The sequence below is a fragment of the Ascaphus truei genome, chromosome 11, assembly GCF_040206685.1.
Source record: "Ascaphus truei isolate aAscTru1 chromosome 11, aAscTru1.hap1, whole genome shotgun sequence".
Taxonomy (NCBI): domain Eukaryota; kingdom Metazoa; phylum Chordata; class Amphibia; order Anura; family Ascaphidae; genus Ascaphus; species Ascaphus truei.
The window spans coordinates 52,424,097-52,448,676 of NC_134493.1; the positions used below are offsets into that span (position 1 = coordinate 52,424,097).

At 46.7% G+C, this 24,580-nt stretch overlaps 2 protein-coding genes across 2 annotated transcripts in view; both read right to left on the reverse strand.

Moving 5' to 3' along the window:
* The window catches only part of LOC142463468 (uncharacterized), a 45,712-nt gene extending 36,216 nt beyond the window's left edge, over positions 1-9,496 (reverse strand). Inside the window, exons 1-4 of the mRNA XM_075566285.1 lie at positions 9,409-9,496; positions 5,030-5,275; positions 3,528-3,725; positions 3,222-3,342 (exon numbers count right to left, since the gene is read on the reverse strand). Of these exons, the coding sequence (XP_075422400.1) occupies positions 3,222-3,342; positions 3,528-3,725; positions 5,030-5,116 (406 nt within the window). The 5' untranslated portion in view covers positions 5,117-5,275; positions 9,409-9,496. The remainder of the gene's footprint in view (positions 1-3,221; positions 3,343-3,527; positions 3,726-5,029; positions 5,276-9,408) is intronic.
* Positions 9,497-11,772: 2,276 nt separating this feature from the next.
* Positions 11,773-19,077, reverse strand: LOC142463475 (3-oxoacyl-[acyl-carrier-protein] reductase FabG-like). Its single transcript, XM_075566300.1, has 8 exons — positions 19,028-19,077; positions 17,476-17,646; positions 16,710-16,888; positions 15,494-15,587; positions 14,141-14,210; positions 13,834-13,870; positions 13,467-13,530; positions 11,773-12,002 (listed from the first exon to the last, which is right to left on the reverse strand). Exons 1-8 carry the CDS (start codon positions 19,064-19,066, stop codon positions 11,844-11,846), a joined length of 813 nt encoding a protein of 270 aa, XP_075422415.1. The 5' UTR covers positions 19,067-19,077; the 3' UTR covers positions 11,773-11,843.
* Positions 19,078-24,580: the final 5,503 nt, after the last annotated feature.

A 24,580-nucleotide genomic window follows, 5' to 3' on the forward strand; every position in this document is an offset into this window, starting at 1 on the left:
GACCACATTTTCAGACACGTTTTGCTAAATTGGGTTTTTGTTTTAATTGCATAATTTTGTAGTCCGATGGTTGGTCGCGCTGCCCTCATGAAATCCACCACGGGCACATTTTTGATCCTGTGTGCTCGCGGAGTCGCAGTAAGAAGACTAAAGACCAATCAGGATTAACACAGCAGGCATCCCTGCGTCTGAATGGGACTCCCGCTGTGTGAATCCTACCGGACCACATCAGTCTGTACGACATGCACATTGAGAGGAGACAGAATCAGTCACTCTCCCTGCGCACCTCTAACAGGAGATCGTCCTGTTTTTATTTTAATAACAGCCTAATTTCAGCCTCAAGGATGCCCTGCATCCTGGAGGTACAGGCCTTGGTATCTACGCCATGTTTAAATGTCCCACAGGACCGGGACATTTAAACAATGCAGAAAGATACCAGGGCCTGTTACTCGGGAAGCAGTGGATCCCGGAGGCTGAAATTATTGATTACTGTCAACACTTTTAAAGAATGTCCTGGGTCTTCAATTTCCTGCCATCTACATAGATGGTCAGGTCTAGAAAATCAATACATTCACTGCTTGCCTGGTGAGTGAACCTTAGATTCACATCATTTGTATTAATCAAATACATTAATTCATTAAGGCTCCATGAATCACATCTCCACACTATGAAAACATCATCAATGAACCGCCACCGTAGGACCAAGCTCCACAGAGGACCAGATGGATTTGTCTTAAAAACCACCATGAAGAGGTCCGCGTAGCTCGGTGCAAACTTGGCCCCCATCGCAGTTCCACATTTTTGTAAATAATGACCATTAAAATAAAAAGATGTTATTTTTTATTTTGAATAAAGTCTATATTTTCTAGTATAAACACTGCCTGTATTTCCGTCATATCCTTATTCAAGTTCTTCCTAATTGCTTCGCACACCCCTGTGTATGACCCATTTATATATACTGAAAATAACAAAGTATGGCTGGATCTGCCTATAACCAACATGACCATCTATATTATATGATTGAGAAATGCATTGCATTTATGTTTAGATTGGAATAACAACGCTATCACTTAACCAAAAAGTGCTTTCGAGTTAATATCTTTATTCCCCACTGCATATGAAAGAGCTGGATACCCAGTATTATTATACACCTTCGTGTGACATTTTTCTACTCAAGGGTGCAATCGTATGTATACTATGCATTGAGTCCTACAGTATCCAAGAGGGAACCCTTGTGAGGCACCCAAAGTTTCCAGGTGGCCGCTGCCGGAAGCTGCACCAGCCGGCACCTCGCAGTGATCATCCAAGTGTCACACAGGCGGTGAAATCTCTGTCCTGACTGTGATTGTTTTAACTGCCTAAAAGTGTGGCCTTCTACTAAGTGTGCACTCTATAGGCCAGGCTTATTGTATGTATTTGTTGGGCTGATTTTAATCCTTATCAGCACGCTCCTAGAGGGCAACACTACTATGGTGTAATTTAATATATTTAGCCAATCCCCTGCAACTGCTTATTGAGCAGTTTGTGGCAGGATAGCCCCTCCCCTTCTAGGTATATAATCCCAAAGCAAGGTCCCATTATTTCACTTCACTTGCAGACATGTGAGTTTCTGTTCTGGTATATACCAGTTTTTAATTGCATTAGGTTATATAAGCATATGCTTTGATATTTTAACCCATTCTGGGCTTATTTCACATAAGACTAGTATGCATTTAGCGTAGGGACCTGCTATTGAGACTTACCTTGACGTGGTTAGCAGGCTTGGCATTATTTGATCAAAGGATGTATACCAAAAGTCTCCTTTTTTCTTATAGGTATTTACACATATATACACATACATATACATATACATATACATATTCCCCATTGATTGCTATCCCTAAGGGAGAAGCGCAGGGATTCACTTTTTGTTATTTTATGTTAGATAAAGTTTTTTTTAGAATATATATCTGCGCTATGGTGGTCATTTATTCCCCCCTCCCTCTGTAGGTAAACCCACACGCCTACTTACATACCTGCATGAAGTGCCACAGATTAGATTCTGCTTATACACACTCTCACAAGCATGTGAGTATAAACATTGAAGTTTTCTACACCCAAACACAAGCCTTGTTGATATACTGTACTATTGGTGTTTCTATATTTTTCAAATGTGGTTGTTTGATAGCCTCCTCTCCCTCATCTTGCACCAATACACTGTTCACCAGCACATGTCCTTCGGCAGCTGATAGATACAAGTAGCTGCATCTATATAAAGGGGTGAATGACAAAAAGGAGCAGCGCACAGCCAAGAGGAGGAGTCAGGGTCCAGATACATTCTTTATTGGAGAGGCTTGGTGAAGGAAGCAAAAAAAAGCCCTCCTACGCGTTTCGTACTTGATCACTTTGATAAAGGACACTCCGTACGAAACGCGTAGGAGGGCTTTTTTTTTGGCCTCCTTCACCAAGCCTCTCCAATAAAGAATTTTTCTAGTATCTGGCCCCTGATTCCTTTTGTCGTTCACTACTTGGATCCTGTTACAGCAGCTGTCACGCTTCCCTACAGCTTCAGGAAGTGGGTGAGTGACATGGTCAAGTCATGATAAAGACACTCCTAACGAAGTGTGGGGTCGTGTGTGGTCACTATCCTCCCCAACTTTCAAGGAGCAACTGTCATGCCATGATATTATCTACAAGCAAATTGCATTCAATATCACCCACTTGCTGCTGTGTTTTATTCTCATTGTTATTACTGCCATTGGTCTAGTACTTTAGCACTCTTAACCACGGTGTCCCCATTTATACAGATGAATTGGTAAGGTGCAGAGGACCCCAAGGTGTAAGTCCTTAAATTAATTCTGGTGGTGGCGGCGGAAGGGTAATTGGGGTGTTGTGTGATCGTTATGGGGTCCTTCTGAGAGGCGAGTAGGACAACTGGAGGGCTGGTCATTATTAACCCCTTACACACACACACACACGCACGCACGCACGCACGCACGCACACACACACACACACACACACACACACACACACACACCCAAGTTTAACATTTCTGGTTGAATATTTCAATTAGTATAAACCACTTGTCCCCACTTGTCATTGAAATGCACAGTTTCTTGTACCCGACATTAACTTTTTCCCCCTAAAATTGCAAATATCAGAAAACTTGAGCTGGAGATCCTTTTCTACTAGAACCCCACAGGAGAGACATCTATACTAGAATGAGAAAACCTCCTCTTACCCAGTGATATAAGGTGCTGGTGATTTTCTATCACATCCTTGTAGAGCTCCTTGTGTTCTTCTACATAACCCCACTCCTCCATGGATAAATACACAGCAACATCATCACACTTTATAGGTACCTGTAACACAAAGAATCCCACACTTATTATCCAGACATAACGGGCCCTGAAATGATGTTTTACTTCTGGAAAGACAGGCGAGCAAGGGTGAGAGGAAATTTCAGATACATAGAACAACGTTTGCTAAAGAAAAGGCTGAATGAAGACAAAGATGGCAAAATGTACCGCTGTTCAGCAGCCCTCACCTCTCCAGTCAGTAGGTGAATGATCCTGTTGGTGTGTTCCAGGATCTTCTCAGTCTCCAGCATCTTGGCATTGTTTCTCTCATGTATCAGTGAGTAAGTTGGATGCTCCATGATGGGTCTCCGAGTCCGGCACAATCCTTCTGGCACACAGGGACTGCTGCCGTCTGTGACATGCTCACCGTGCTTCTTAATATAATCCTACACATTGAGAGATAGAATATCACTGTACAGAGCAAGAGAAAAGCAGATGTTCTCACGTTCCTGCATTTTTGTTGCTTCGAAGGAAGAGGGACAAATCTCAACAGGTCTATACTCAAGCAATCTATTCATAATGTCACAGGTAGAGGCACAACAAATTAATTTGACGGCACCGAGATTTACTGTATCAGAACATGACTCATTAACCACTTATTGCTGTGGAGAAATGAAGGGTAAGACTTATACTCGCACACCTGACTCTGAAGCGTCGATTAGCCGGGCGATGAAGGACTATGAAATGGTTAACAGTTATCCTTAGACTGGCTCTAAGAATAAAAAGGGGGGACTGTGAAGATTGGATGTGGGGAAGGTGGGGAGTCACCAAGGAGTGTGCGTCAGCCACGAGGAAAGTATCATAAGTCAGGCACAGGAACCATAGCAGCCATTTTGTCTGTTCTAACATTTTGAGTGAATGTAGTATGAGAGTTGTATGCAGGAACGTTGGTTTGCGCAGTCACTCCCAGCAGAAATCAGCCCCCACTAATTCTCAGAAATAGACAGTAGTCTGACCCACAAGGATATGTGACAATTCAGATAGTTGCCACTTCCCTTATCTAGCAGCTGCACACCCAAGGTTGCCAAATGTTTACTGTTCTAGTAGAAACCACAAGGCCTCCAGCATCAGCAGAAATATATAGAGTAAAGGTTAGCTTGCAATATCTACAGTTTAGCTTGGATAAGGTTTGTTTAGCATTATTTGTATAACTTCTGTATTTTCCCATTCATTAGGCCACCCACCAGGGGGGCGTATACTCATCAGCAATGTATAAATGTACTGTCAGTCATGTTTCTGGCAGAGAGCTACTTTTAGCTTTCTCCCTGCGTTCGCTTGTACAATAAAACTCACTTGTTATCTTTGAACCCTATGTTATATTTTTTTTTACAGCTTTGACACCATGACATGGTTATTGGCTTAAAACACAGTATATCCCATTTAATTAATTTGGTGGCTCTTCTCTGTACTTTTTCCAGTTGCATAATGTCTTTATTTTTGGAACGGTGTCCAAAACTGTACTCCATATTCAAGGTGTTACTGTAAAGATTTATAGTGTCACAAGTATGCCGTCTTCACTTCAATTCATACTCCGTTTTATGCATGATAATATCCTATTAACATTTGCAGCTACTGCCTGACATTGAGCACTATTACTAATCTTGCTGTCTACAAGTACTCCTACATCCTTGCCCATCAAGGTTGACCTTTCTTGTGTGGTACCATTTTGTCATTTCTCAGGTGCCCTCACCTCTCCAGTCAGTAGGTAGATGATCTCCAGGGTGTGATTCAAGATCCTCTCAGTCATCTGCTTCTTGTCCTGGTTCATCTTGTTCATCCCCAATTAGTTAATCAGATACTCCGAGAATGGGATCTGGTCTTTGTGGAAGTTAGAGCACGTGGTGACCTCTGCAGTTAGTGATCTATATTGTACTTGTCCTTCACAACTATATCATACTGTAAATGGGGGGTGAGAGAAAGGGATGTGTATGTCACCCTGCAGTGAAAGAAGAACATACCAATTAATGTCTCTCTGGTCTGGGGCACCCTAAAGTGGGAGGGACAGATGTGAGGGACTATTGGTCCTGTCTTTCTGTGTCCCTCTGCAGTGGTGAACGTGCATTATAAACTAGTGGTACTGTGCTTTAAGAATTGATCAAAAGTTTATGCTAGAAGACATTTGGATAACCTTATACAAAGATATATATATATACAAAGATTATATATATATATATATATATATATATATAAAGCAACTGTAAATATTACTGTATGTTCATTTACAGTTGCTTTATGCTTTACTGTGGAGGGTTTTTGTCACTTTTTTTTACCCACCATAACCTTAATGACAGTATATATATATATATATAAATATAATATATATATATCTACTATATATTTCTGAAAGTGTCCTATGTGCCCGTGTCTGTATGTGTCTCCCTGTGTCCCTAGCGGCAATCTCATTGGACCTTGGGCCAGGCCAATGAGATTGCTCCCTTGGTCCGCCCGCCCCCGCACACCTCTCATTGGCCTGAGGCGGACACACACACCGCGGCGCTCATCGGGACCCGCGCGCACCTCCTCCTCTCCCCGAGTCTCTCGCTTTCCCGTGCTTTTTCCTCCTCCTCCCCCCCCCCCCCCCGGCGCCGCTACAGTCACCGGGGGAGCGGAGCGAGCGCCCAGGAAAAACGGCGGGGGACTCTCACCTCACCAGGCCACTCCCTCACCCGGCGCTCTCCCTCACCCCCCACCCGCTCACCCCCCCCCCCCCACACACACACAGAGCACGCGGCTCTCCCCTCACACAGGCCGCTCCCCGTCCCCGCGGGCGCTCCTCCGGCTGTCTCCGCCTCTCCTCCGGCTGTCTCCGCCTCTCCTCCGGCTGTCTCTGCCTCTCCCCGCGAGAGGCACAGCACCTCCTCACCGGAGCGTCTCAGCCTCACCGCGGAGGAGCCCGAGGAGAAGGAGGGCGGCCGGTACCCGGAGAAAGAGGAGCGCGGCCGTGTGCAAGGTGAGTACACGCAGGGGAATGGGTTATTTAACGCGTCCCTGACTCCCCCTGCCCTTTGCCCCCTCTCCCAATGCCCTTTGCCCCCCCTGCCCTCCCTCCCCCTGCCCTTTTCCCTCCCTCCCCCTGCCCCTCTGCCCTTTGGCCTCTTGCCCCCTCCCTCCCTGCCCTCTTGCCCCCCTCCCTCCCTGCCCTCTTGCCCCCCCTGCCCTTTGCCCCCTCCCTCCCTCCCCTCTTGCCCCCCTCCCTCCCCTCTTGCCCCCCTCCCTCCCCTCTTGCCCCCCCTGCCCTTTGCCCCCCTCCCTGCATATATACAGAGATATATAGAAATATAGCTATACAGAGAGCGAGATACGTGTGCATGTGCTCAACACTATCAGTGTGTGCTGCAGGGAGGAGTGTGTATAATATACCTGCTGCAGGGAGGAGTGTGTATAATATACCTGCTGCAGGGAGGAGTGTGTGCATTATAATATACCTGCTGCAGGGAGGCGTGTGTGCATTATACCTGCTGCAGGGAGGAGTTTGTGCATTATACCTGCTGCAGGGAGGCATGTGTGCATTATAATATACCTGCTGCAGGGAGGAGTGTGTATAATATACCTGCTGCAGGGAGGCGTGTGTGCATCATAATATACCTGCTGCAGGGAGGCGTGTGTATAACATACCTGCTGCAGGGAGGAGTGTGTATAATATACCTGCTGCAGGGAGGCGTGTGTGCATTATAATATACCTGCTGCAGGGAGGCGTGTGTGCATTATAATATACCTGCTGCAGGGAGGAGTGTGTATAATATACCTGCTGCAGGGAGGCGTGTGTGCATTATAATATACCTGCTGCAGGGAGGAGTGTGTATAATATACCTGCTGCAGGGAGGCGTGTGTATAATATACCTGCTGCAGGGAGGCGCGTGTGCATTATAATATACCTGCTACAGGGAGGCGTCTGTGCATTATAATATACCTGCTGCAGGGAGGCGTGTGTGCATTATAATATACCTGCTGCAGGGAGGCGTGTGTGCACTATAATACCTGCTGCAGGGAGGCGTGTGTGCATTATAATATACCTGCTGCAGGGAGGCGTGTGCATTATAATATACCTGCTGCAGGGAGGAGTGTGTGCATTATAATATACCTGCTGCAGGGAGGCGTGTGTGCATTATAATATACCTGCTGCAGGGAGGAGTGTGTGCATTATAATATACCTGCTGCAGGGAGGAGTGTGTACAATATACCTGCTGCAGGGATGAGTGTGTACAATATACCTGCTGCAGGGAGGCGTGTGTGCATTATAATATACCTGCTGCAGGGAGGCGTGTGTGCATAATAATATACCTGCTGCAGGGAGGCGTGTGTGCATTATAATATACCTGCTGCAGGGAGGAGTGTGTGCATTATAATATACCTGCTGCAGGTTGGAGTGTGTGCATTATAATATACCTGCTGCAGGGAGGAGTGTGTGCATTATAATATACCTGCTGCCGGGAGGAGTGTGTGCATTATAATATACCTGCTGCAGGGAGGAGTGTGTGCATTATAATATACCTGCTGCAGGGAGGAGTGTGTATAATATACCTGCTGCAGGGAGGAGTGTGTATAATATACCTGCTGCAGGGAGGAGTGTGTGCATTATAATATACCTGCTGCAGGGAGGCGTGTGTGCATTATAATATACCTGCTGCAGGGAGGCGTGTGTGCACTATAATATACCTGCTGCAGGGAGGCGTGTGTGCACTATAATATACCTGCTGCAGGGAGGCGTGTGTGCATTATAATATACCTGCTGCAGGGAGGCGTGTGTGCATTATAATATACCTGCTGCAGGGAGGCGTGTGTGCATTATACCTGCTGCAGGGAGGAGTGTGTGCATTATAATGTACCTGCTGCAGGCAGGCGTGTGTACAATATACCTGCTGCAGGGAGGCGTGTGTGCAATATACTGTACCTGCTGCAGGGATGAGTGTGTGCATTATAATATACCTGCTGCAGGGAGGCGTGTGCATTATAATATACCTGCTGCAGGGAGGAGTGTGTGCATTATAATATACCTGCTGCAGGGAGGAGTGTGTGCATTATAATATACCTGCTGCAGGGAGGCGCGTGTACACTATACCTGCTGCAGGGAGGCGCGTGTACACTATACCTGCTGCAGGGAGGAGTGTGTGCATTATAATATACCTGCTGCAGGGAGGCGTGTGTGCATTATAATATACCTGCTGCAGGGAGGCGTGTGTGCATTATAATATACCTGCTGCAGGGAGGCGCGTGTACACTATACCTGCTGCAGGGATGCGCGTGTACACTATACCTGCTGCAGGGAGGCGTGTGTGCATTATAATATACCTGCTGCAGGGAGGTGTGTGCATTATAATATACCTGCTGCAGGGAGACGTGTGTGCATTATAATATACCTGCTGCAGGGAGACGTGTGTGCACTATAATATACCTGCTGCAGGGAGGTGTGTGCATTATAATATACCTGCTGCAGGGATGAGTGTGTACAATATACCTGCTGCAGGGAGGCGTGTGTGCATTATAATATAGTTGCTGCAGGGAGGCGCGTGTACACTATACCTGCTGCAGGGAGGCGTGTGTGCATTATAATATACCTGCTGCAGGGAGGAGTGTGTACAATATACCTGCTGCAGGGAGGTGTGTGCATTATAATATACCTGCTGCAGGGAGACGTGTGTGCACTATAATATACCTGCTGCAGGGAGGTGTGTGCATTATAATATACCTGCTGCAGGGAGACGTGTGTGCACTATAATATACCTGCTGCAGGGAGACGTGTGTGCACTATAATATACCTGCTGCAGGGATGAGTGTGTACAATATACCTGCTGCAGGGAGGCGTGTGTGCATTATAATATACCTGCTGCAGGGAGGCGTGTGTGCATTATAATATAGTTGCTGCAGGGAGGCGTGTGTGCATTATAATATACCTGCTGCAGGGAGGAGTGTGTACAATATACCTGCTGCAGGGAGGTGTGTGCATTATAATATACCTGCTGCAGGGAGGAGTGTTTACAATATACCTGCTGCAGGGAGGAGTGTGTGCACTATAATATACCTGCTGTCTGCCACGGATTAATAATAACAAAGGAAGTTAAGGAACCTTACCTTGCAGCAGCCGTGCGGGGGGAAGAGGCGTGCTTAACACAGCTCTGCACTGATTGGCTGATAAATGTTGATGTCATAGTTTTTTTTTAACACAAAGCATGCTGGGTCTTGTAGTTTATCTATCTGTACGCACACAGCATAGGAAGATGAACAGGACTACAATTCCCAGGAGAAACGCAGAGACGTAAGATCACATGACAAGCAACAGCCAATTATAGAGGAGGAGGCGGACAAGTGAGACAGAGACACGAGGGGAGGGGGTAGAGAGAGACTACATCACAAGGGGGGAATTGATGTTGGATAGATTAAGCCACGATTGGAGGAGGGGGGAGTGAGAGAGACTACACCACGAGGCGAGGCAGAGTATAGTCACCGCCTATACATATCCACAGCTGTGAACTCCATGCTAATTCAAACCTATCCAGGGGCGTGCACATTGTCTGTGCTGCGCCCCCCCTCCCTTCCCAATATCCAGCCTCAAATGATGTGCGGGGTCACGTCACATGACCCCGCGGCATCATTCTGCGCCACGTTGCCATGGCGACGCAGCACCCCCCCCCCCCCCACCCCGCGCATCCCTGCTAACCTACTGTGAGGCAAACCTATTGAAGATCTTTCATGCATTGGTATGTGGTATTAACCTCCTACTGCTATATCTGGAACAACCTACCGGAGACTCTCACATCCACCACCAGTCTAAATTCTTTCAAATCTAAGGCTGTCTCACATTTTAATCTGGTCTGTAATTGTTTCATACGCCCATAATACAAATGATCTTTAACTGTGCACGCAATGTCTTGTATATAATGTATACCCTGCTCATTATGGAACTGTACTTGTAACCATGTATTATTTGTCTTAACTCTGTGCCCAGGACATACATGAAAACGAGAGGTAACTCTCAATGTATTACTTCCTGGTAAAATATTTTATAAATAAATAAAATAAATAATATCTGTGCTAATTGCGACAGGACATTTGTCACGTTATAACATCATTGTGCAGTTAATAGCAATGGGCCTGGAATTAATGATTAAACTACATCCAACTGCACTTCAGGACTGGATTTCTACGTTCATATTTGAGGAAATACGGACAGGTGCAGTTTGCTCATTTTTACTTGCCTGTGGTATAGTCATTAATACAGTATTGTTATTTACATTGGGAGATACAAGCTGAGATGTAATGGATCTCCATTACGTAATTGACTGGAAAGCATGTAGGAATTGTTGACGCATTTCTTTGGTGGTTGCCAACGATGGTCAATGTTGCTTTTTTGCTGCACATCTTGTTTGCGATCCTGGCAACTATATGGCATGTACAGCACATACTGTAAGATTAAAGGGCCCAAAGCGCATTTTATAGCGCACTTGATTGCAACATATGATTAGTGATGGGGCGTACGTTAATGTGACATCAACACAACAATAGTGAAACCAATGCTGCAACATAAGCTGGGTGCTTTCCAATCACACACACTTACACACACTTTTCTTATAGTGACAACATCCTGAATTCACCAAACAATTAGAAATTCAGTTCATAAACTATGACCAACCAATAACACCCCCCTGTGAGAATCCGTGCATTACTTGTAAACTGAACGTTAGTAAATGGCACCAAAGGAACAATGCAGAAGGCATCTATGGTGCATCAAGTTTGTCTTCCCTCATGAAGGGCACCAGTTGCATTGGTACACAGCTTGGCGTAGGAGCCTGTTTTAGTGATAACTTCACCTTTATACAATTGTAGGCCTTATTCTTCATGGGAAATATTTTTAACGACTCTTGTACAAGCATTTGCTCATGTGTTTCGTGATTGATTTATATTCAGGAAATAGTTGAATAGTGAATGTATATGTAAATGTCAGCACGAGGGTTAGTTTCAAATAGTTTATTAAAGCAGTATCAATATTTCAGTCCACTCAAGAACATACGCGCACACACCCGCACGAACACACACTCTGAGTGTTCACATGGCAACTCCTGCTGTTTATTCTCATGTGCATCTCCCCATAGGTAACAAAATGCTAAATTGCATGCAGACTATAAACAGTATTAGCAGATAATCTGATTTGAATCTTCTTAGATAATGCACTTTGAAGTTCACTTAGATCCCTGAAAGGGCTTTAGCAGACATTTTAACCTTTAGAATGCCCTTAAGTTCGTATTATGGCTACATGCTTTTGTTTATAAGGGGCAAATCGGGCTGACCGCTCAAACGGAGTTTGATCCAAATGGAAGTGGAGTTCCTTCCACTTCTTGGTCAGCATACGGTGATCTTTCCAGGGTCATTGTGGTGCTGCCAGGACCCCCGGCACTGCAAAGGTTAATTGAGATTTGAAATTAATTTTGTAGGAATAAATTGTTGCCTCCGTGTGTTTATTTGTTCTGCGGAAACTCTAGTCCATCCTGGGCAGTGCTCTTGGCATCGGCTCATCGAGGGCACATGGCGTGCCGCCCACCGTCAACGGGCACAGTGACCCCAGTGATGAAGGAAGCAGCATCTGAAGCCAGAAAGGCAATCATCCGGGCAACTTCATCCACTGTGCCAGGGCGTCCCAGGGCATGTGTGTGCTGAGTGTGCTGCAGGAACTGAGAGAGGGGAGAAAAGTGGAATAAAACTTCAGGCCTTGCCCTAGCAGTGGGTTGTGGGTTGTGGGTAAGAACTTGTCTTTTCTGAAGAGGTGCATTGTGAGTAGAAATTAACTTTGTATGTGGTTAAAAGAATGTCTGTTGGGTTCCTTTAACTTTGCGTCACCTTATACATTGCATAGACTGCCATTTCTTTGTCTTTGCTAACGGTCTCTCCCTGGCCTCCTCGCTTTCTTATCTATATACTGCCTCTTGTAGGGCGAAACGAGGGATGTGCAGCTGTTGGCCTTGGGAGGAGGGGGAGATGAGTCTGCCATGTACCCTATCTTTTCTTTTTCTGCTAAGAATGCTAGAATTGTGAAATTACGCATTCACGCCTCCTTGCTTAGGGTATAAGAGACTGTTTAGGGCTAAGACCTCCGTGCGCATTATATTCAGACTCAGGTGTGATTATTATGCTACACAATATGAAATAAAAGTCTTCAGGCAGACGGTTACCCTAAAGTCTTGAGAGTGGGGTTTTATTCCACAAAAGGAAAGAGAGGAGACCATTAGAGATGGTCAAAGCATTCGCCAGGAATGTGGCGTTTCTTCGTAGGCGTGAATATGGATGGCTTGGTTTAAATAAAGGACATTTGCATGGTATATATGCTAATATTATATGCCAGGTATATTTAAATAACTCGGGTTTTCCCCTTTTTGTGCACAGGTGTCCCTCAAATTGCAGTTTGAAGGCGGGTTTCGGGGGATATATAAAGCACTTGGGACACTTGTGGCGGCCGGCGGAGTTACATACATTTGTTTTAATAACCTCTTCGCAGTGGAATATTCGTCGGTGAATCGAATTTTGTCAACAAATGACTGATTCGCGGTTTCAATTTTGACACATTTGCCCATCGCAAAAGGCCAGATGGAAAGAGGAATGCCGAGTTAGGGTAGATTATAAATTAGTAATTACAAAGAAGAGAGGGAAAATAACCCCAAAGAAGTTGCACTCTTAATTTATCTTTTACTGCATCAACAGTGTGTGTGTGTGTGTGTGTGTGTGTGTGTGTGTGTGTGTGTGTGTGTGTGTGTGTGTGTGTGTGTGTGTGTGTGTGTGTGTGTGTGTGTGTGTGTGTGTGTGTGTGTGTGTGTACACCTCATTAGCATAAATATACACTTAATTTATTTTATTTATTTAAGAGTTCAACTTCTTTTTGAGATTATTTTTTCTCTCCTTTTGTAATTATGAACCTTAATCAGTTGCACCACCTATAATGGGTAGTTTATTTTATAATTTGGAGCTTTTACAGATAACCAAGCCCCTTTTGGATGTCTAGATTATAAAATGGCAAAAAATAAACAGACAAAATGAGTACAGGATAGATACTTAAGTATTAATTGGGCTGAATCACAAAGGCCGTTCATAGAGCAGGTTGTGGCGGTAGTAATTACCCCGGTGTGGCATGACGTTCTACCTACCTGTGAGTACTGCTCTTCATTTAGCCCCGCACGCCTGTGAACATCGGTTATTATCACCCCGGGGCTGAGACACAAAAATGAGCAATGTAACAAGAGAAATGCAATGTAACACAAGATGAGCACAATGTAACACAAGAGAAGTACAATGCCGTGACAAGTGAAACACAATGTAACACACAACAAACACAATGGAATTGAAGGGAAACCCAGTTGTGTGCAAAGGAGACCTCGCAATGCCAAAGAAATACAGTAGAAAAGAGACATTGGAGACATTGGTGGAAGTAATAAAAGAGTAGGGGTGTGGTGCTTTACTGCAGAAGACTACAGTACAAGTCCGTTAAAAACAGTCAACACATTAAATACTCACCAGACTGCATTCACTCTAACCTGCTTGGGAGCCATTTCTGAAGGAAGAAGCAAAGCACATGTAATCCTACAGTACAGTATTAAAGTAGAGTCTGGAGAATGTCACTATACAGTACATACAAAGATTGACGTGTAGAGTTCTATCCTGGACAATGCTGAGCTCACAAACTACATTGTCAGCTCTTTTGGTAAGGGGATCATTTAGCTAGCATTGTTTTACCCTTCTAGCAGTACCTATCAAGAAAACAGTAAGGTCATGGCTGTTATGGAATTGGGTACATGGGAGAAATTATAGAGGTCCTACATACCCAGAGCGGCACACCTGGTCAGCTGGTCGACTGCGGATTTGGACATGCAGTAAGTCAGGACTCCAGGGAACTGAAACACAAAAGGCTATAAGGAATTCTGCGGCCAGTGGAGAACATAGCTCTCTCTAACTCATTATTGAGCTGAGTGGAACAAATGTAAGCACCTTTTGCATGAGGTTGTGATTCAAGCAAAATCGATCTTTCGGTTGTAAGAAAGGCTGCAGTGCAGTCAGGGTTTGCATTGTGCATTACAATTTAACTGATTGGCTGGCTTTTTTTTTTTAACCCATTGGGCACATGGGGTTACCCGACAATGGGGAGTGGGGATAATTTGCCCTTTTTCTAATTCCGGGTAATGTCAGGGTAGCTGAAAAATACATCATTACTTACCTGCTGTCAGCGATGGAAGGCGAGGAAGACCCGTGAGGAAGGCCGCGGCGACATCTAGGCAGGTCAGCAGAGGTCCTGTGGCGGTGGCAGCATCAGCAGTGTGTGTTCAGCCGGCGCGGGAGCTGCAGGACTCCATAGCAGTGTGAGCTGGAGAACCATGTGACCGGAGCAGAAGCGTTCCTATTGGACAGCCGGCTGTCCAATAGGAACGCTTCTGCTCCTGCCTCATGGTCCTCCAGCTCACACTGCTATGGAGTCCTGCAGCTCCCGCGCGGGCTGAACACACACTGCTGATGCTGCCACCGCCACAGGACCTCTGCTGACCTGCCTAGATGTCGCCGCGGGCTTCCTCCACCCTCAGGTAAGTGCCAACCGGGTAACTGAGTATCCGGACGGGTAGATTTTGGCCAGGTATCCGTTACCCGTTTTTTTTTAAAGTAGGACCCGGTTCAACACTACTTCGATGTTTTTTAAAACAAAGAGAAACACCTGTATATCTCGTTATTGTGGAAACAACAATTATACACATTTGAGTTCATTTAGGCCTTTACAAACAGCTGTGTGTTTATATATTTAATTCAAAAGGACACTTTGTCCAAAACCACACTATCTAAAATAGTTCCTAATAATATCGCAGTATAGCAGATTTTCTAGTCCAATAAACGTTGGCAGGAGATAGTTCATCCTTGTTCCATCAAATTTAATAACAGCATTTTTCAAATCTTTAGTTTTTGATAGCAGTCCTACAATCACCAATTCAAATTTTTTTTTTACGGTTCTGCTATTACCCCCCAACATTAAATGTGGAACATGGTCATGTGACTACAGGCAGGAGATAACATCTGTCACCTGTAAATTCAGACATTGCTGACTTGTATGTAATAATATATTCAGCTCGTTTGTGTAAGCTTGGAATCACAGTAACTATCAGGCCCGCCAACCCAGGGAGAAAGAGTTACTAACCGATCTCTGTCCGTTGACACTGGAAACGTTGACAATGCTTCCTTTTGTCTGGATGAGGTGGGGCACGGCCAGATGAGTGAGGTAAAACAGTGACCTGGAAAAAGTCAACCAACATGAGAGAGGAAACTGTTCCCACCCAGTGACACAAACTCTGCATTACAGCTTAAACTGCAATTAGGTCCAGTGCTGAACATTCAAAGAAAGAGGTCAAAGTAATCACTGGTGCTAATGGGCCCGTAGAGTGGACACTACAGAGCACTGAGACTGGGAATCATTCAGGAGCAGTAGGAGTAACACACATTGTCATATAGCAGTGGTGCCCATCTCCCGTCCCCAGGAGCCACCAGCGGTCCAGATTGTAAGGATTTCCCTGCTTGAGCACGGGTGATTCAGTATAAATGATGTGGTCTAGAGTTGGGAGCCCCTGTTAGAGTAAAGGTTTGCTTCAAAAAATGATCTTAATCTTACAAATTGCATTAATAGCAGATAAGCAAAACTTTATAACAAAGGGGCAGCTGCCCCGCACTTTGGGTCTAATATTATAAAGGGGAATCACATAGCGGGGGCTGTGTATCGGCCTCCGGAACTGTCCACGCGGTCCTTATATGATGGACTTTGGGTATCTCGCTATCATTTGTTTGTGTGTTTAAATAATCCAGTAGGACAAAGCTGGTGAAAACCTCGACCAACAAAGAAACTTGTGTAAAGAGCGTCATAAAGAAGTTGGAGTACAGTGAATAGATTTCCAGTCACGCAAAATTATGTTTAATATTTTGCCTGTCACCTATGGGAGGCTAAAAAGTGGGAAGAGAAACATGAAAACATATTGAATGATATTTACCTTTACCATTTTAATAATACTATCTAATTGCTCAAAATAACACAACAGTATCTCCATATCACACTAACTGCTGTGATCTTTATACAGTGACTTTTGACTGTTCCGTCTACACCTCTTTTACATTCAGAAGTATGCTAAATTAGAGCATTATTCTGCTGCACCGGTAAGTTTTACCACCAGAGTGTGTATTTGCACCTCTGAGATCGTGTTTCTAAATGAATGCCTCTATGTTTTAAGTGCAGTATTGGTGTCCTGATGGCTCTGAATGGAAGGTCACTAATGCCTTTCTTTCTAACAAATGTAGCACTCTTTGGGTTTTCAATCATTTCCTGTCCCAGCTTTGCCGATGTGTCTTCTCAACACTGGGAGTCTCACCTGACATTGATATTCATCACTCGGTCAAAGTCCTGCAGAGAAGTGTTTTCCACCGTGCCCATGGCCAAGATTCCACCACTGTTCACCAACACGTCCAGCTGTCCAAAATGTGCCACGGTTTGCTCAACCATTCTTTGGACCACAACTTCATCTGTCAGGTCACCCGGCACCAGGAGAGGCTGTGGGGGAGACAAGAGAGAGAGAGAGAGAGTCTACATAAGAGTAGAGAGAACCATCATGGACTGATGGCATCATGGACTGATGGCAAATAAGGCTCATAGATATGACCCATACAGGCTACACATTTCCCTGACTTTTTCCATTTCCAGGATACGTCTGTGTCTATCCCAATAACTTTTTAATTCCTTTCCTGTACTAGCTGCAGCCATTTCTGCTGGGAGGCAGCTCCATATATTGTCTTCCACCCTCCTGCTTCAGTGGACGACCTCTTACTCTATCATTCCGCCTCTTTTTAACAGTTTTTTTATTCAGACCCTTGAAGTATTTTAAAGCCTCTATCATATGTCCCATTCCCTCCTTTGAGACAGTGTGTAGACCCACATGAAGGACAAGGTACTAACATAGACAGGAGAAGAGCAAGACCAAGTCTGTAGACTAGGTACAGTATGTCACCAGAGACGTCCAGTGGATGAAGGGGATAAATGATGCCAATAGTAAGAACAAAAACTAGAGGCGCAAGCAGGCAAAGCCTGGGAAAGAGAGATGTTCATGGAGTGATGGAGAGCAGCAGGGCTGCCACTCTTACCTTCTGGTCACAGAACTTCTCACAGCCCTCAGCTGTCTCTCTCAGCTTGTCTTCATTCCTCCCGTTTAGTGCCAACCGGGCTCCTAGTCGGGCAAATAACAGCGCAGTGCCAGCACCGATCCCCGAGCTTGCACCTGTCACCAGACATACCTTACCCCGCAGGGATACAATCTGAAAGTGGGTGAAAGGAGTGTGTGATGAGAGCGCTGGAGGAGACAATGACTGTTCCTCTGTATCTTTGCATTTGTTTTTCTCTGTCTGTCTCTGGTTCCAGGTCTGACAATGTGTTCCTTTTGTTTGCCTCTGTTCTGTTAATTCTTTGGCTGGGGCCATGGTGCTGCAGACCCGATCAGACTGCCTTAAGGCAGTGATGGCGTCCATGCGGCGTGCAGGCGCTCGCTGCCCAAGAAATCAGCCGAAACTGATTTCTTGGCGCGACAGGCCGGTCACGTAAGCAGTTCACCAATGAGGACAAACCAGCTCCATGACGCCCGTAGGCACGCCCCCCACGGCCCGTCCACCATGGCCAGGGAAAGCACCCGCTTCACGCGGGTCACTTCCCAGCCTCCGCGCGGGGGAAGGCGCCATGGCCCCAGCCTTAGTTTGTATCTATCAGCCTGAATCTTTCCACCTGCTCAATATTTTCTCAGTATATACAGTATATCCGTGTGTAGTTCTCTCTGCTTTTGTGTCTGATGTGTTTCTATCTGCTTCTCTTTTTCGTCTCTCCCTCCCTGTCACAGCATGATGTTAAAGACAACACAGATATATCAGAAATGCTGAAATCTAAACTCTTCAATTAAAAAAAAAGTCAGATGTTTATACTGATTTTACAAACCTTTTCACACAGAGGCCTATTCAAGTAGCTCCAAGTTTGTCATTGTCAAACCACGCGGTTTGGCAGTCAGAAGTAACACTGTAATTTGCAATGTAATTGTCTTCCCTTCTCTGGAGCGCCCCTCCCCTCCTGCAGCGTCGCATTGTCATGGCATCAAATGACGCCGGAACGACACGTTGCTGTGATGCGGCGGAGGAGGGCCCCCGAGCCTATGGACAGCAAAAATGTACGTCTGCCACTGTCTCTACGCATACGTGTTCTCTCTCTACGGCATCTAAAAATATCACTTGTGAGCACATTCACATGTCTAAGACAGGTCTGCAACCCTGCTTCTCACCATCTCCTAGCATACAATACTTTCACTGCAGCTGGGGATTCTGGGAAGTGACATGCAAATGGAAACTCAGGGTCACGTTTTGCTTCAAATCCATGTTAACAAGGACCCCCCCCTATAAGCTTATGCCTGCCGCATTACACAACTTTTTAGTTAAAGAAGTGCATAGCCAGTAAATGCACTCTCTATGCAAACATATTCTCAATCTGTCTCTATGCATTCTCATTCTCTCTCAATGCAGACACGTGTTCTGTGCTCTCCCCCCTCACATTGTAGCCTCCTGATCTTTGGAGCAGGATAATACATTGTACCAGTGGCCACATTGAGGTTATAAGCGGTCTGCCTGCCAAGAGCAGCATGGCACACCCCACCCCTCTCACCTGATCACAGCCCTGCTGCTGCTCTACAGCTGCTGCCATTACTAACGAAGATGTGTTTTTTTTTTTTTTAATAACTTTGTTAACAAGCCGTGCAGACGGACAGCTGCAAGAACTGGATGTAACCATATTTGAAAAATATATATTTTTATATATTTTTTTTCAATTAGGAAAATACAGAAGAAAAAGATGAATGTATTAATTAGAATGGAAGGGTTTATAGGTATCAGTAGGAGGTTTATATTTATTGATCGATAGTTTTGATTTTACTTTCTTGTTTAGAGAAAACACTAGGGTTAGGGAGTGATCACAAGACCACACCAATTGAAGCAAAAATTTAATTTATTTTTAATGCACAATACACAACGATTTGGTAATTTATGTTTTATGTAATTATATTAAAAGTTAAATTTTATATTAAGTAGGAGTGCAGTATAGTGAATTCTTTAGGAGACACACTCATTTTGTGTTTCCCCCCCCCCCTTTTCTGATTTACTTTCTTGTTTATATTCAATTGTCATATCCATTCTGATTCTGTTAAATGCTTACATAGTTCCATGATAATTACTCTAATGGGAATTGGTATATATATATATATATATATATATACAGTGCTCGACAAATAATAATAACCACTCGCCCGTGGCGAGTGGATTTAGGCCGCTGGTGAGCCGTGCTGCGGCTCTATTAATTCCCCTGCTCGCGCCAAAATTTTCAAATGTTTTTTTTTTTAATAAATAAATAATTCCTCTCCCTGATTGGTCTGACGCGGGGAAGAGGGCCGGCTGGCAGCTCTGGGTCAGCCTCTCTCTCCCCCCTCCCCACTTCCTCTCCTTGGCCGCTGCCGGTGAGCGGTGGCTGGGGGGGTGCAGCAGGTAGTTTGGGTGACCACCCTGCAGGGAGTGGGCGGAGAGCCAGGCGCGGGGGTCGGTGCTCTCCAGCAGGTAGACCCCGGAGTGAGGATCCCTCCCTAGCAGCCCAGCCTCGGAGGGCAGGTCCTTCAACTCGCACCAGTCCTGCAGCCGAGAAATGGCACGGGCACGCACCGGGGGGGAGGGGGGAGGGCAGAGCAGGTCCGGGGGGGGGGGGCAGAGCAGGTCCGGGGGGCAGCGCCACTTAGCCCAGGACTTTTAGCTGATAAGCACAGATCTGCTGCAACTCTTCCTGCTCTGCAACTGTGGACAGAGGAGATCCAGGACGCTGCAGAGCCAAGTGGAGAGGTGTGCTGTGTGCTGTGTGCTGTGTGCTGTGTGCTGTGTGCTGTGTGCTGTGTGCTGATGATGGTGAGTCCCCTCGCTGTGCTGTGTGTGGAGTGTCTCCGGGGCTGTGCTGTGTGCTGATGATGAGTCCCCATGCGGCCCCCCTGGCGTGTCCCATGCGCCCCCCCTGGCGTGTCCCATGCGCCCCCCCTGGCGTGTCCCATGTGGCCCCCCTGGCGTGTCCCGTGCGGTCCCCCATGCGGCCCCCCTGGCGTGTCCCGTGCGACCCCCCTGGCGTGTCCCATGCAGCCACCGGCACCTACACTTAGATTTGTGTGTGTAGGGGAGGGGCGCGAGTGCGGCTTCCCGCTCCTCCGTCTTTTGGCATCTGCCCGCCCGAGCCGGGGGGGGGGGGGGGGAGTATGGGCGCCGTTGGGCTGGTGGTGTCTCCCGACGATCCCTCGCCCGGGATGCCGCGCGGGAGATGGCCGCGGAGGGGGGGTAGCGGGGCAGTCGCTGGGAGGGGAGCGGGGCAGTGGCGGTCGCGGTTAGCGCTCGGTGGGTACAGGGGGCGGCGAGGAGCTGCCTGCTCGGATCGCCTGCTTTCCCCCCCTCATCCATAGCTGCATCATGTAGACACCCCCCCTGTCACCCTCCCGTCACAGTAACCCTGTCACAGTCACCCTGTCACAGTCACCCTGTCACCCTCCCCCGTCACAGTCACCCTGTCACCCTCCCCTGTCACCCACCCTGTCACCCTCCCTGTCACAGTCACTTTGTCACAGTCACCCTGTCACCCTCCCGTCACAGTCACCCTCCCGTCACAGTCACCCTGTCACCCTCCCCGTTACAGTCACTTTGTCACAGTCACCCTGTCACCCTCCCCTGTCAGTCACCCTGTCAGTCACCCTGTCACCCTCCCCTGTCACCCTCCCCTGTCACAGTCACCCCGTCACCCTCCCCGTTACAGTCACTTTGTCACAGTCACCCTGTCACCCTCCCCTGTCAGTCACCCTGTCACAGTCACCCTGTCACCCTCCCGTCACAGTCACCCTTCACTGTCACAGTCACCCTCCCTGTCACAGTCACCCTGTCACCCTCCCCCGTCACAGTCACCCTGTCACCCTCCCCTGTCACCCTCCCCTGTCACCCTCCCCTGTCACCCTCCCGTCACCCTCCCCTGTCACCCCCCCTGTCACAGTCACTTTGTCACAGTTACCCTGTCACCCTCCCGTCACAGTCACCCTCCCCTGTCACAGTCACCCTGTCACCCTCCCCGTTACAGTCACTTTGTCACAGTCACCCTGTCACAGTCACCGTCACAGTCACCCTGTCACAGTCACCCTGTCACAGTCACCCTGTCACAGTCACCCTGTCACAGTCACCCTGTCACAATCACCCTCCCCTGTCACAGTCACCCTCCCCTGTCACAGTCACCCTTTCCTTTCACCCTCCCCTGTCACAGTCACCCTCTCCTGTCACAGTCACCCTCCCCTGTCACAGTCACCCTCCCCTGTCAGTCACCCTCCCCTGTCACAGTCACCCTCCCCTGTCACAATCACCCTCCCCTGTCACAGTCACCCCGTCACAAGCCGCACTCGCGCCCCTCCCCTACACACTCACAAGATAAAAATGTAATTTAGGCAATGTGTGATAATATCACCACCATCCGGTATCTGTGCTGCAAGCGTCCACACTCGTGGGCTCCCTCAGGGCTGCGTGGAGACATCACTGCTCACCGGATACCAGGGGTGTTCTTTGCCGATTAAAATTAGTCCTCCGAAGTCCAGGCACTCACCTCTCCACTTCTAATGGCCGCCGTATGTATTCCACGCTGGATGCGGCCTCGTGCGTGTGCGCAGCGTCGTAGTGACGTAATCGCGCTATCAGTGTCCCTGACGCGTTTCGTCACCACCGGGCGACTTTCTCAAAGGGCTGATGGAGGATGCACCGCAGTCCTGTTTACTTATAGCCAGTTCGAACTGTTACATTTTTATCTTGTGAGTGTGTTTCTTCCCCCCCCCCTCCCCTGCCCCTTTTAAAATAAATACACAGTGTTATGCTATGGGGCATGCGCTCTCTCTCTTTTTCTGTATGTATGTATGTATGTATGTATGTATATATATATATCTCCATGAGAGAGGAAACTGTTCCCACCCAGTGACACAAACTCTGCATTACAGCATAAACTGCAATTAGGTCCAGTGCTGAACATTCAAAGAAAGAGGTCAAAGTAATCACTGGTGCTAATGGGCCCGTAGAGTGGACACTACGGAGCACTGAGACTGGGAATCATTCAGGAGCAGTAGGAGTAACACACATTGTCATATAGCAGTGGTGCCCATCTCCAGTCCCCAGGAGCCACCAGCGGTCCCGATTGTAAGGATATCCCTGCTTAAGCACGGGTGATTAAGTATAAATTATGTGGTCTAGAGTTGGGAACCCCTGTTAGAGTAAAGGTTTGCCTCAAAAAAATGATCTTAATCTTACAAATTGCATTAATAGCAGATAAGCAAAACTTTATAACAAAGGGGCAGCTGCCCCTCACTTTGGGTCTAATATTATAAAGGGGAATCACATAGCGGGCTGTGTATCGGCCTCCGGAACTGTCCATGCGGTCCTTATATGATGGACTTTGGGTATCTCGCTATCATTTGTTTGTGTGTTTAAATAATCCAGTAGGACAAAGCTGGTGAAAACCTTGACCAACAAAGAAACTTGTGTAAAGAGCGTCATAAAGAAGTTGGAGTACAGTACAGTGAATAGATTTCCACCTATGGGAGGCTAAAAAGTGGGAGGAGAAACATGAAAACATATTGAATGATATTTACCTTAACCCTTTTAATAATACTATCTAATTGCTCAAAATAACACAACAGTATCTCCATATCACACTAACTGCTGTGATCTTTATACAGTGACTTTTGACTGTTCCGTCTACACCTCTTTTACATTCAGAAGTATGCTAAATTAGAGCATTATTCTGCTGCACCGGTAAGTTTTACCACCAGAGTGTGTATTTGCACCTCTGAGATCGTGTTTCTAAATGAATGCCTCTATGTTTTAAGTGCAGTATTGGAGCCCTGATGGCTCTGAATGGAAGGTCACTAATGCCTTTCTTTCTAACCAATGTAGCACTCTTTGGGTTTTCAATCATTTCCTGTCCTAGCTTTGCCGATGTGTCTTCTCAACACTGGGAGTCTCACCTGACATTGATATTCATCACTCGGTCAAAGTCCTGCAGAGAAGTGTTTTCCACCGTGCCCATGGCCAAGATTCCACCACTGTTCACCAACACGTCCAGCTGTCCAAAATGTGCCACGGTTTGCTCAACCATTCTTTGGATCACAACTTCATCTGTCAGGTCACATGGCACCAGGAGAGGCTGTGGGGGAGACAAGAGAGAGAGTCTACATAAGAGTAGAGAGAACCATCATGGACTGAGGGGCAGGACCATACACTGAAAACTGATGGCAAATAGGCTCATAGATATGACCCATCCAGGCTACACATTTCCCTAAGAAACTTCCTCAGACACCAATTGATCCCTGACTTTTTCCATTTCCAGGATACGTCTGTGTCTATCCCAAGAACTTTTGAATTCCTTTCCTGTACTAGCTGCAACCATTTCTGCTGGGAGGCAGCTCGATACATTGTCTTGCTCCCTCCTGCTTCAGTGGATGACCTCTTACTCTATCATTCCGCCTCTTTTTTTATTTTTTTTATTAAGACCCTTGAAGTATTTTAAAGTCTCTATCATATGTCCCATTCCTTCCTTTGAGGCATTGTGTAGACCAAGGGTGTGCAAACTTTTCTTGCTGTGCCGCACCTGCCTGCTCTCCTCCGTTGTCGCGCCCCCCTCACCTCGGTGCGGTGTCAAGTGACGCAGCTGGGTCGTGTGATGTCACGTTACCATAGGAATGGTAAGTAGAGGTTGCAGAGGCCTCGCGTGGTCCCCCGGCGTTTAATTTAAATGCGTTGGGGAAGAGCACGGGACCTCTGTAACCACCAACGCCCCCCCCCCCCCAAAAATCAGGAGAGGCGCACCCCTGGTGTAAACCCACCTGGACTGGAGAAGAGCAAGACCAAGTCTGTAGACTAGGTACAGTATGTCACCAGAGACGTCCAGTGGATGAAGGGGACAGATGATGCCAATAGTAAGAACAAAAACTAGAGGCGCAAGCAGGCAAAGCCTGGGAAAGAGAGATGTTCATGGAGTGATGGAGAGCAGCAGGGCTGCCACTCTTACCTTCTGGTCACAGAACTTCTCACAGCCCTCAGCTGTCTCTCTCAGCTTGTCTCTCTCGGCATGCTGTTAAAGACAACACAGATATATCAGAAATGGTGAAATCTAAAC

Bases quoted from the DNA above. Each gene is read 5' to 3' on its own strand.
- LOC142463475 (XM_075566300.1), bottom strand. From the start codon at position 19,066: ATGGCAGCAGCTGTAGAGCAGCAGCAGGGCTGTGATCAG. The intron at 15,588-16,709 runs GTGAGACTCCCA...GACTTTTTCCAG, and splicing joins GTGATGAATATCAATGTCAG to GTCACTGTTTTACCTCACTC. The intron at 13,871-14,140 runs GTATGTAGGACC...TTCTTCCTTCAG, and splicing joins GACCAGGTGTGCCGCTCTGG to AAATGGCTCCCAAGCAGGTT.